The sequence below is a fragment of the Heptranchias perlo genome, chromosome 1 (assembly GCF_035084215.1).
Source record: "Heptranchias perlo isolate sHepPer1 chromosome 1, sHepPer1.hap1, whole genome shotgun sequence".
In the NCBI taxonomy this organism is placed as follows: Eukaryota; Metazoa; Chordata; class Chondrichthyes; order Hexanchiformes; family Hexanchidae; genus Heptranchias; species Heptranchias perlo.
Window position 1 is genome coordinate 4,883,250 of NC_090325.1, and position 13,681 is coordinate 4,896,930.

Genomic DNA, 13,681 nt, shown 5'->3' on the forward strand with positions numbered 1-13,681 from the left:
CTGTGCTCCCTGACCTACATTGGCTCCCGTTCCAGCAAAGCCTCGATATTAAAATTCTCATCCTTGTTTTCAAATCCCTCCATGGCGTCGCCCCTTCATATCTCTGTAACCTCCTCCAGCCTTACAACCCCCCGAGATCTCTGTACATCTCCTCTTGCGCATCCTCAGTTTTCATCACTCCATCACTGGCGGCCGTGCCTTCTGCTGCCTGGGCCCTAAGCTCTAGAATTCCCTCCCTAAACCTCTCCGCCTCTCTCTCCTTCTTTCAGGCACTCCTTAAAACCTACCTCTTTGACTAAACTTTTGGTCCTAATATCTCATGTGGCTCGGTGTCAAATTGTGCCTGATAATCGCTCCTGTGAAGCGCCGGGGGGACTCTTTACTGTATTAAAGGTGCTATATAAATGCAAGTTCTTGTTGTTGAAGCTTTGGGTCTGGGCAGAGGTCACAGGGTAAGTTGCTTTTATTAATATGATCCAAGGCAGGTTTAAATTATTTTTAAGGTTGTAGACTTGGCTGCGGGAACTAATGGGGTGTACCTTGGGCCTCTCCCATCCCTCAACTCTGAATCGGAAAAGGAGGAGGATCAGGAAGGTCTACTGCCAGTGGCAGTACGTGGGCTCTGGCCCCGCTTCTCTGGTTCCCATGCTTCCCCGTCTGCAGATGCAGGTGTATTATGCTCGAGAATGCTGCACTTCCCTCACGAAGCAAGAACTGACTTGTGCCAGCTGCAAGCGCAGCTGATAAGGGAGACCTTCAGCTGATTAAGATCTGAGGCCTCTGCCACACGAGTCCTGCCGTCACGATCCCCTTTTGGCAAACAAACTCAACTCAGTCGCAGGCTGATGTCGTTCTCCTCCACAGGTCGCAAAGCTGCCATTTGGAAATTATTCTGCTTCAAACAGGCATTCCCACCTTGCCCCAAATTATTCCGCACGTATCCCATCAGTGACAGAAACTTCTCAATCTCTTCCCGCAAAAAGCTGTTGAGGCTGGGGGTCAATTGAAATTTTCAAAACTGGGATGGATAGATCTTTAGGGTTATGGAACCAAGGCAAGTAGATGGACTTAAGATACGGATTAACCATGATCTAATTGAATGGCAGAACAGGCTTGAGGGGCTGAATGGCCTATTCCTGTTCCTTAATGGGGGTGATGGCACCCACTGCCAAGGCCACCACCTTCACGGGCGTCCTTCCCTCAGGGTCCTAAAGCTGGGTTTTTCTTTGCCGGATTACAGGCGGTGACACCTCAGCTGAAGAGTCTTTAACTTTGTAGGCTTGGTGACATGAAGGAAAACCAGCCTCAGACACTGCAGTGAACCACATTGTTACAGACACAAAATAGCAGTTCCTGAGGCAGTACTGGCTGTTCCGCCCCTGCCCAGAGGCCGGCTGCTTTTGAAGCCCTACATGTCAGTCGCACTCGTCAGAAGCTTGTGTGTTCAAGCTCAACTCCAGGACATCAGCACATAATCCAGTAATGAGGGCGTGATGCATTGTCAAAAGTACCACCTTAGGTGAGATGTCAAGTCAGGGCTATATCTGCCCAAACCACCTGAACAGGTAGCCACTAAAGATCCATGGTGCTATTTGAGGAAGAATAAGGAGCTCCCCTCTGGCATTTCTCCAAAAACAAAATCAAAGACAGATTAACTGGTAATCTCATTGTTGTTAGTTGGATCGTGCTATGTGCAAAATCGCTGCAATGTTTGCCTACATAACAGCAGTCACTGTACTTCAAAGTAATTGATTGTGTCTTAAGTACTTTCAGGTGTTTGAGATGTGATAAGGCGCTATGCAAACACAAGTATTTTCTTAATCATTCTTTCTCAAGACCTCAAAAGTATGGAATTCTTCATCTCCCTCAGTCTTCTTTTTAAAAATTTGTTGTCGGGAATTGGGCTTCGCTGGCAAGGCTGCATTTATTGTCCATCACAGAGAACATGAAGGCTCGTGTGGAGCATAAACACAGGCTTAAAAATTCACTCCCTTCACCACTGGCGCACAGTGGCTGCAGTGTGTACCATCCACAGGATGCGCTGCAGCAACTCGCCAAGGCTTCTTCGACAGCACCTCCCAAAACCGCAACCTCCACCACCTAGAAGGACAAGGGCAGCAGGCACATGGGAACAACACCACCTGCACGTTCCCCTCCAAGTCACACATCATCCCGACTTGGAAATATATCGCCTTTCTTCATCGCTGGGTCAAAATCCTGGAACTCCCTACCTAACAGCACTGTGGGAGAACCTTCACCACACGGACTGTAGCGGTTCAAGAAGGCGGCTCACCACCACCTTCTCAAGGGCAATTAGGGATAGGCAATAAATGCTGTGCGATGCCCACATCTCATGAACGAATAAAAAAAAGACCAGTTAGGCCGAATGGCCTTTTTCTGTGTTGTACATTCTATGTAATTTTACATAATTGCACTGTGGCTGTTATAACATCTATTTTGGTGCGAATCTTCCCTAAATCCAAAAGGGCTGAGAGAAGTCAGTTTAGAGAGTAAGCTGTTGTAGAACTGAACAATCTTAATAAGGATCATTTGGATTATATCACTGTGATATTGCTGAGTGTTGTGTCAACACCAACAGCAGTACAAATGATATTTTCTGTTATGACACCAAGTGGTTGAATGATAAGGATAAACTGAGTTCATTACAGAATGTAGTGAGGTAGTATTATTTACAATTGTTTAAGCAAGAATGCCAACTTGGTTGTAATTTAATACATCATCATCTTGGCAGTTAAGCAGCTGAACTGGTCACTTTTTTTGTTAATCGAAAGCAAAATACTGCGGATGCTAAAAATCTGAGATAAAAACAGAAAAAGCTGGAAAATACTCAGGAGGTCAGGCAGCATCTGAAACACTGGAGGAAATTTTAACCTAACTCGCCAAGTGGGAAACCCATGGGCTCAGGTGGAACGCGATTTTACACCCTGCCCAATATTAAATTCAACAGCGAGTAAAATCAGGTGGGGTGTAAAACCAGCATTGCACCTGGTCCCGTCAGTTTCCCGACGGGTGGGTAGGTTAAAATTACCGCCATTCACTCTGTTTCTCTCTCCGCAGATGCTGCTGAGTGTTTTACAACATTTTCCGATTTTATTTGACACTTTAAAAAAAAATGTTATTCCCTCCTCTTCTGAAGTTGGGATACGGTTCCACAGGTGCTAGCCACCATTCCGGAACCTCACCCAATGGCCATTCTTCATGTCTGATCCTGAACAGTGACCGTCAGCAGTCCATTCAACCTTGAAGGACTTCACACGACGATGTTGTCTTCACCCAATGTCCACAAGTGCACTTTCTAGCAGGGGGGGGGGTCACTGGATAGTGATTAGGATCAAGAACCCTTGCTGATATTCCTATCCCTTACCTTGGAGGGGAAGGTGGTTGAAGTTAATTGTAGCTAAGGCAAAGTAACTCAGCATATACTGGAAATAAACCTGGGCCCTTCTGGTTTATGTGGCTCGATTCTGCACTGCCTTTACCAAAGGAATTAGGCTTGTTGTGAGGTTAATTAAAAGAAAGAAAGACTTGCATTTATATAGCGCCTTTCATGATCTCAGGGCGTCCCAAAGCGCTTTACAGCCAATGAAGTACTTTTTTTTTAAAGTGTATTCACTGTTACAATACAGGAAAGACGGTAGACAATTTACGCACAGTAAGCTCCCAGAAACAGCAACAAAATAAATGACCAGATCATCTGTTTTTTTTAAGATAGGATAAATGTTGGCCAGGGCACCCGGAGAACTCCACTGCTCTTCTTCAAAGAAGGGGAGTAGGGAAAAACCAGGGAACTACAGGCCAGTGAGCCTAACATCAGTGGTAGGAAAATTATTGGAAAAAATTCTGAAGGACAAAATTAGTCTCCACTTGGAGAAGCAAGGATTAATCAGGGATAGTCAACATGGCTTTGTCAAGGGAAGATCATGTCTGACTAATTTGATTGAATTTTTTGAGGGGGTGACTAGGCGTGTGGATGAGGGTAACGCAGTGGATGTGGTATACATGGATTTCAGTAAGGCCTTCGATAAAGTCCCCCACAGGAGACTGGTCAAGAAGGTACGAGCCCATGGAATCCAGGGTGCCTTGGCACTTTGGATACAAAACTGGCTTAGTGGCAGAAATGATGTGGAGATGCCGGTGATGGACTGGGGTTGACAATTGTAAACAATTTTACAACACCAAGTTATAGTCCAGCAATTTTATTTTAAATTCACAAGCTTTCGGAGACTTCCTCCTTCCTCAGGTAAATGTTTCAGGACCTCCTTGAAGCCTACGCATTTATACATATAGAACAATACATGGTGTTTACAGAATGCCCCTGCAACTGCCCGTTGCCAAGGCAATCACCGTGTTCAGACAGAGAGGTGTCACCTGCAGAACCCCCGAATACACATTCAACAAAAAAACAAACAGGGAAAAAAAAACAGAGAAAAAAAACAGAGAGAGGCAGAAACATCCGGAAGGCAGAGAGAGCCAGCAAATGACCCATTATATTAAAAACAGATAACATTTGTTCGCTGGTGGGGTAACGTGTAGCGTGACATGAACCCAAGATCCCGGTTGAGGCCGTCCTCATGGGTGCGGAACTTGGCTATCAATTTCTGCTCGACGATTTTGCGTTGTCGTGTGTCTCGAAGGCCGCCTTGGAGTACGCTTACCCGAAGGTCGGTGGATGAATGTCCATGACTGCTGAAGTGTTCCCCGACTGGGAGGGAACCCTCCTGTTGGGCGATTGTTGCGCGGTGTCCGTTCATCCGTTGTCGCAGCGTCTGCATGGTCTCGCCAATGTACCATGCTCTGGGGCATCCTTTCCTGCAACGTATAAGGTAGACAACGTTGGCCGAGTCACAGGAGTATGAACCATGCACCTGGTGGGTGGTGTCCTCTCGTGTGATGGTGGTATCTGTGTCGATGATCTGGCATGTCTTGCAGAGGTTACCGTGGCAGGGTTGTGTGGCATCGTGGACGCTGTTCTCTTGAAAGCTGGGTAATTTGCTGCGAACGATGGTCTGTTTGAGGTTGGGTGGCTGTTTAAAGGCGAGTAGTGGAGGTGTGGGGATGGCCATAGCGAGGTGTTTGTCCTCATTGATGACATGTTGAAGGCTGCGGAGAACATGGCGTAGTTTCTCCGCTCCGGGGAAGTACTGGACGACAAAGGGTACTCTGTTGGTTGCGTCCCGTGTTAGTCTCCTGAGGAGGTCTATGCGATTTTTTGCTGTGGCCCGTCGGAACTGTCGATCGATGAGTCGAGCGTCATATCCCGTTCTTACTAGGGCGTCTTTCAGCGTCTGTAGGTGTCCATCGCGTTCCTCCTCGTCTGAGCAGACCCTGTGTATTCGCAGGGCCTGTCCATAGGGGATGGCCTCTTTGATGTGGTTAGGGTGGAAGCTGGAAAAGTGGAGCATCGTGAGGTTGTCCGTGGGCTTGCGGTAGAGTGAGGTGCTGAGGTGCCCGTCTTTGATGGAGATTCGTGTGTCCAAGAAAGAAACTGATTCTGAGGAGTAGTCCATGGTGAGCTTGATGGTGGGATGGAACTTGTTGATGTTATCGTGTAGTCCCTTTAGTGATTCCTTGCCGTGGGTCCATAGAAAGAAAATGTCGTCGATGTATCTGGTGTATAGTGTTGGTTGGAGGTCTTGTGCAGTGAAGAAGTCCTGCTCGAACTTGTGCATGAAAATGTTGGCGTATTGGGGTGCGAATTTGGTCCCCATGGCTGTTCCGTGTGTTTGGGTAAAGAACTGGTTATCAAAGGTGAAGACATTGTGATCCAGGATGAAGCGGATGAGTTGTAGGATGGCTTCCGGAGATTGGCTGTTGTTGGTGTTGAGTATTGATGCTGTCGCAGCGATGCCGTCATCGTGGGGGATACTGGTGTATAGTGCCGAGACGTCCATCGTGGTGAGAAGTGTTCCTGGTTCAACTGGTCCGTGGGTACTGAGTTTTTGTAGGAAGTCTGTAGTGTCGCGACAGAAGCTGGGGGTTCCCTGTACGATGGGTTTCAGGATGCCCTCGATGTATCCAGAGAGGTTCTCACACAGGGTTCCGTTGCCTGATACGATGGGACGTCCGGGTGTGTTGGCTTTGTGTATCTTTGGGAGGCAGTAGAAGTCTCCCACGCGGGGATTACGTGGGATGAGATTGCGTAGGATGCTTTGAAGGTCTGGATCGAAGGTCTTGATCAGTTTGTTGAGCTGGTGGGTGTGTTCTTTGGTCGGATCTGCGGGTAACCGTCTGTAGTGTTCCTGGTTGTCCAGTTGTCGGTATGCTTCTTTGCAATAGTCTGTTCTGTTCTGTATGACTATGGCTCCTCCTTTGTCCGCTGGTTTGATGACGATGTTGCGGTTGGTCTTGAGAGCGTTGATGGCGTTGCGTTGTGCTCGGGTGACATTCTGGACTGTCTTCTGAGTGCGGCTGATGAATCTGGCATTGACGCATTTCCTGACAGCTTGAGCATACATGTCCAGCTGAGGGCAGCGACCCTCCGGAGGAGTCCAGTTTGACTCTTTCCTCTTCGGTTGCTGTACCGCGGATCCCTCTGTCTGCCATCCCCACACCTCCACTACTCGCCTTTAAACAGCCACCCAACCTCAAACAGACCATCGTTCGCAGCAAATTACCCAGCTTTCAAGAGAACAGCGTCCACGACGCCACACAACCCTGCCACGGTAACCTCTGCAAGACATGCCAGATCATCGACACAGATACCACCATCACACGAGAGGACACCACCCACCAGGTGCATGGTTCATACTCCTGTGACTCGGCCAACGTTGTCTACCTCATACGTTGCAGGAAAGGATGCCCCAGAGCATGGTACATTGGCGAGACCATGCAGACGCTGCGACAACGGATGAACGGACACCGCGCAACAATCGCCAAACAGGAGGGTTCCCTCCCAGTCGGGGAACACTTCAGCAGTCATGGACATTCATCCACCGACCTTCGGGTAAGCGTACTCCAAGGCGGCCTTCGAGACACACGACAACGCAAAATCGTCGAGCAGAAATTGATAGCCAAGTTCCGCACCCATGAGGACGGCCTCAACCGGGATCTTGGGTTCATGTCACGCTACACGTTACCCCACCAGCGAACAAATGTTATCTGTTTTTAATATAATGGGTCATTTGCTGGCTCTCTCTGCCTTCCGGATGTTTCTGCCTCTCTCTGTTTTTTTTCTCTGTTTTTTTTTCCCTGTTTGTTTTTTTGTTGAATGTGTATTCGGGGGTTCTGCAGGTGACACCTCTCTGTCTGAACACGGTGATTGCCTTGGCAACGGGCAGTTGCAGGGGCATTCTGTAAACACCATGTATTGTTCTATATGTATAAATGCGTAGGCTTCAAGGAGGTCCTGAAACATTTACCTGAGGAAGGAGGAAGTCTCCGAAAGCTTGTGAATTTAAAATAAAATGGCTGGACTATAACTTGGTGTTGTAAAATTGTTTACAATTAGTGGCAGAAGGCAGAGGGTGATGGTCGAAGGTTGTTTTTGTGACTGGAAGCCTGTGGCCAGTGGGGTACCACAGGGATCGGTGCTGGGTCCCTTGCTGTTTGTGGTCTACATTAATGACTTGGATATGAATGTAAAAGGTATGATCAGTAAGTTCGCTGATGATACAAAAATTGGTAGGGTGGTAAATAGCGAGGAGGATAGCCTCAGTCTGCAGGACGATATAGATGGGTTGGTCAGATGGGCGGAACAGTGGCAAATGGAATTTAACCCGGAAAAGTGCGAGGTGATGCACTTTGGAGGGACGAACAAGGCAAGGGAATACACAATGAATGGGAGGACCCTAGGCAAGACAGAGGGTCAGAGGGATCTTGGTGTGCAAGTTCACAGATCCCTGAAGGCGGCGGAACAGGTAGATAAGGTGGTAAAGAAGGCATATGGGATACTTGCCTTTATTAGCCGAGGCATAGAATATAAGAGCAAGGAGGTTATGATGGAGCTGTATTAAACACTGGTTAGGCCACAGCTGGAGTACTGTGTGCAGTTCTGGTCGCCACACTACAGGAAGGATGTGATCGCTTTGGAGAGGGTGCAGAGGAGATTCACCAGGATGTTACCAGGGCTGGAGCGCTTCAGCTATGAAGAGAGACTGGGAAGATTGGGTTTGTTTTCCTTGGAGCAGAGGAGGCTGAGGGGGGACATGATTGAGGTGTACAAAATTATGAGGGGCACAGATAGGATGGATACTAAGGAGCTTTTTCCCTTCGTTGAGGGTTCTATAACAAGGGGACATAGATTCAAGGTAAAAGGCGGGAGGTTTAGAGGGGATTTGAGAAAGAACTTTTTCACCCAGAGGGTGGTTGGAGTCTGGAACTCACTGCCTGAAAGGGTTGTGGAGGCAGAAACCCTCACAACATTCAAGAAGCATTTGGATGAGCACTTGAAATGCCATAGCATACAAGGCTACGGACCAAATGCTGGAATATGGGATTAGAGTAGACAGGGCTGATGGCCGGCGCGGACACGATGGGCCGAAGGGCCTCTATCCGTGCTGTATAACTCTATGACTCTAAATGGTGCCATGGAATCTTTTACGTCCACCTGAGAGGGCAGACAGGGCCTCGGTTTAATGTCTCACCTGAAAGATGGCACCTCCAACAGTGCAGCATTCCCTCAGGATTGCACTGGGAGTGTCAACCCGGATTATGTGCTCAAGTCTCTGGAATGGGACTTGAATCCATGACCTTCTGACTCAGAGGCGAGAGTACTACCCACTGAGCCACAGCTGACACTTCCAGGATGAAAGTTGCTGGATTGTTGTACAAACCCAACTGGTTCATTAATGTCCTTCAGGGAAGGGAACCTGCTGTCCTTACCCGGTCCATCCTACATGTGACACCAGTCCCACACTATGTGGTTGACTCTTAATGTCCTCTGAAATCATGCAATTGCAGCGAGAGTGCTACCGACTGAGCTGTGGCTGACACTATTATATAAAGTCATAAGTGACTCCCCATACCAATGGCTTGGGTTTCCCCAGATCTTATCCTGGAGCTGCGGTAGTTCTAGTCCAAGATTACCTAGACTTATTTCAACTCACTCTTCTGGTTACTTGCAGCTTCAGGTGTGCAATGAAAGGTTCTGCAAAGATAGTTAAGGCCAATTTGTTTTCCCTTCCTATCCTTGCTCAGGATAATATCAGGCTGGGAACTCTCCACGAGGGATGGAGGGAGGAGGGGTTGATTGACACGCCCTCTGAGGCACGATCACAGCAGGGCAACCTTTCACCAAGACTTTTTGATACCTCATTAAGTACACTGGTAGCAGTAGATAATGAGAAACTATTTCCTCCAGTGGGCGAGTCCAGAACAAGGGAGCACAACCTGAATATTACAGCTGAGCCGTTCAGGGGTGAAATCAGGAAGCACTTTTTCACACAACGGGTAGTGGAAATCTGTAACTCTCTCCCCCAAAAGGCTGTGGATGCTGGGGGTCAATTAAAATTTTCAAGACTGAGATCGATAGATTTTTGTTGGGTAACGGCTTCAAGGGATATGGAGCAAAAGCAGGTAAATGGAGTTGAGGTACAGATCAGCCATGATCTAATTGAATGGCAGAGCAGGCTCGAACGGTTGAATGGCCTACTCCTATTCCTATGTTCCTACTTCTGACTAATGCTCAAAATGTTTGGTTTATGTAAGCAGTGGTAGAAGTTCAGTCAGAATACATGTCAAAGAAAATCGGTGACCTTTGTTGCCTACAGCATCTGATCACTCTCCATCACAACTTTACATGTTTCCATTTTATCAATATGATATTAGTCAGTGCTCCTCTGAAGTTTCCTCTCTTGTTCCTCCTAAGCTCCAAATATACCCCTCTACAGTCTTCCTCCTCCCTCCATCCTCACTGTGCAAACTCATTCCACACAAGACCCTAAGCCAGTGCTCTGATGCAATGTGTCACCTGCTTCTGCAATTTTAAAAATTTAAAGCACCTCTTGTCACCTCAGTGAGCAGTTTCAGACACGTTAAGGTGCAGTGAATGGTGCGTGACACCACTTTAAACTCACATCTACCTCTTTGCTGAAATTGGCGAAAGGAGGAGAATGTATCCCTGGTTCAGGATTAATAATGTATTACTAAACCTATTCCTGCTGTTTGGATAGCTTTATCATAGAATCATAAGGCATAGAAGGAGGCCATTCGGTCCATCATCCCTGTGCCAGCTCTTTGAAAGAGCTATCCAATTAGTCCTACTCCCCTGTTATTTCCCCATAGCTCTGCAATTTATTCCCTTCAATTATTTATCCAATTCCTTTTTGAAAGTTATTATTGAAATCTGCTTCCACCTTTCAGGTAGTGCATTCCAGATCGTCACAACTCAATGCATAAAAAAAAATTCTTCTCATCTCCTCTCTGGTTCTTTTACCAATTACCTTAAATCTGTGTCCTCTGGTTACCGACCCTCCTGCCAGTGGAAACAGTTTCTCCCCATCCACTCTATCAATATCCCTCATATCATTGCAACGTTACTGTTTGTTTCAGGGTCACATTGTGTGACCTGCAAATAGACTAAAGCAGCCTGTTGACTGCTGTGCTCAATGTCTGTAGAGGCCTGAACAGGTCACTATGGGTATACAGAGAATGCCAAGATTACTCACTGCTATTGAGACTGCGCTGGTGACTGCTCCAAAGTAACCCAGGATAAACTTGGACACAGGAGTCGGCTGTTGAGGTTGGGATGAAAAAGAGAAAGAAAATTTTTTTAAAAGTTAAAATAATGGCGTCTGACTCTAAACTAAAATAATAAATACTGTGCATAGAATGACACTGCCTGGAAAGAAAGAACTTGCATTCATATAGCCCCTCTTACATCCTCAGAATATCCCAAAGTGCTTTGTAGACAATTAGGTAAAAAAAAAATTTTGAAGTGTCGTCACTGTTGTTTTGTGGGCAAAATGGCAGCCAGTTTGTGCACAGTAAGATCCCACAAATTGCATTGAGAAGAATAACCAGTTGATCTGTTTTAGTGATGTTGGTTGAGGGATAAATGTTGACCAGGACACCAGGAAAACTCCCTGTTCTTCTTTGAAATAGTGTCATGGGATCTTTTATGTCCACCTGAGAGGGCAGACAGGGCCTTGGTTTAACATCTCATCCGAAAGACAGCTCCTCTGACAGTGCAGCGCTCCCTCAGTACTGCACTGGAGTGTCAGCCTGGATTATGTGCTCAAGTCTCACAACCTTCTGACTCCGAGGTGTAAATGCTACCAACTGAACCCTGGGTGACACTCTGCCCCATTGATAACTCAGCCAACATAATACATGGTGTGGTACTGAGCCACACAACCCCAAGATCCCAGCTTCCATCCCCTGTCTGTGCTGACAGTTGATCAGAGCCGGCAGCAGTTGGTCTCTAAAACTGGGCCTTGTTGTGCCCGTTTTACGCCGGTAAAATGGATGCTACGAGGTTCAATTTCTACCCCATAGTCTCTTCATGTATTTCCCAAGTTCAATCAACAGCTCCCAACCCTTACCCTAGGAGGCTCCATACTTAGTCCTTCTTCTTCTGCCAACATCCTTGGCCACTTTCTCTGATCTCAAAAAGAACTCTCACAGCTCCTCCTCTGGTAAAATTGCCTCCAAGTAGCTTGGATTCCCCTTTTATGTCAAATAAAATCTTTTCCCCTTAACTTTTAAATGAATAAAGCCCAAGTCTGCTCAAGGCCTGAGCCCGGTTCGATATCTGGGAGATTCTTCCAAGATCTCTCTCACACTTCTGGGCAGAGCTCAAGAAAAAAAAATTGTTCTCCAAAATGTGATTCCTCCGTCACTGTCACAACTTTCCTTATCTCTCTGTCGTTTATCATTACTGCAGTCCTTTGAACTTTCTGTTCTTGTTTCTTCCAAGCTGTGAAATAAGCCTTCCTCTTTACTCTTCCGCCAAAATCAAAACTCACTGTCTCCGTGTACTTAACTTTCCCACGACCTCAAAATGTTGCCTTTCTCCTTCGATCTTCAAACTTTTAAAATCCAACCTTGGCGTCACCTAATCACAAGTTCCTCAATTGCCTCACCTCATTTACTCTTTCCAACCTTGGTGTTGTCCAGCACAATGATTCCTTGATGTCCTTCCACCTTGATGTTTCTTGATGTTTTGTTTAAAAAAAAGTTCTAAGCTTATCATGCTACTTCTCAGGTATATAGTGGCTGCATTCTTCCACTCAACAGAGTAACAGCCACGAATCAGCACCCTGTTTCACTTTGGGAACCAAGATATTTCCCATACATGGATGTGTGTTGGAAACAATGCGACTGATGGCATTTCAAACCCATCTCACCTTTGTTGCGTTTCTGTTTGCATAGTTCACACAGGCGTTGTGACTCTGGTTCAGCCACTGTAAGGAAGAAAAACAAATCATCAATGTATTCAAATTCTCAATCAAGGAGATGAACAAGAGTCCAAGGGCAGCCCATTACTGATAAAGACGCAATCTTAGCTCCCCTAATGGATCAGTGGGTGAAACGGAGCCATGCAGACCAGCAAGTTTCAGGTTCAATTCCTGATCCCTGCTGAGTTTGTTCATATTAGTCTATGTGACAACTAGCCTCAGTAAATCTGATTAAAGAAGGAAAAAAAACAGCCTGATTCCTAGCCAGTGACCTCCTAAACATCAAATGACAACAGCATTAGGCTCGGCAGTTTTGCCCCCCTGGTGGAAAAGCCAGCCAGCTCTGAATGCCCAAGTTTACCTCGGAAGAATGGTCATTTGGGTATTTTGGTGAAGGACCAGAGGCCTCCCAGCGCCCATGGAACTGCATCCCAAAAAGAGACAGCACCTTTGGGGGGAGGGGGGAGGAATGATTTTCCTAAGTAGAGACAAAGAACATGGATCGCATCTGCCTCATCCACCAATTAGGTTACATCCTCAAAGAATTCCAATGAATTAGTCAGGCGTGACCTGCATTTCATAAACCACGTTGGTTTGGATTTATTGGCCTCACTAGTTAATTGCTTCCTTTCTAATAGACTCCAATATTTTTCCTACTGTAGGTGTCAGGCTAATAGTCTTATCATTGTTTTGACCTCTTCTCAATTGGAGCATTGGAATCTCAAGTATTTTCAATCATCTGTTACTAAGTTCCATAAGAAGTGGAAACTTCCAGCTATATCTCATTTAATTGGGTATTCTTGGATGCATTCCATCTGGTTTTCCCCATGAATATTCAGTGGACCAAGATTTTCCTTGCCTTTTCATTGCTGACCCCTGTTCTCTCCCTGAACTCAGGTCCAGGTCCTGCCTCTCCAACTAATCCAAAAGGCACACCTCACTGGAAGTTCCTGTAAATTAAATGTAGCATTCCTGCCACATTCCTTGCACTCTTTCATTTTGTTTACTCCCCCTCACCCCAAAGCCAATGACTAGACTTCCATGGACACCTGTGGCCTCTCATTGTCCAAGTTTTACCAGCTTTTAGCCAGTCTTAGATATTTTCTAATCTTCCTCCTGCCTCAAATCTGAAACGTTTTATTTTTCTCAGATACATACGACTTACATATGAACAAAGAGTAGGAGTAGGCCGTTCGGCCCCTCGAGCCTGCTCTGCCATTTGATAAGATCATGGCTGATCTGATTGTGACCTCAACCCTACTTTCCCATCTACCTACTATAACCTTTGACTCCCTTGTTAATCAGGAATCTATCTAACTCAGCCT

At 46.4% G+C, this 13,681-nt stretch overlaps 1 protein-coding gene across 1 annotated transcript in view; it reads right to left on the reverse strand.

The window, feature by feature from the left end:
• LOC137312708 (sideroflexin-5-like) overlaps positions 1 to 13,681 on the reverse strand; it is a 187,535-nt gene that overhangs the window by 98,924 nt on the left and 74,930 nt on the right. Inside the window, exons 8-9 of the mRNA XM_067979205.1 lie at positions 12,306 to 12,362; positions 10,626 to 10,691 (exon numbers count right to left, since the gene is read on the reverse strand). Coding sequence (XP_067835306.1) covers positions 10,626 to 10,691; positions 12,306 to 12,362 — 123 coding nt within the window. The remainder of the gene's footprint in view (positions 1 to 10,625; positions 10,692 to 12,305; positions 12,363 to 13,681) is intronic.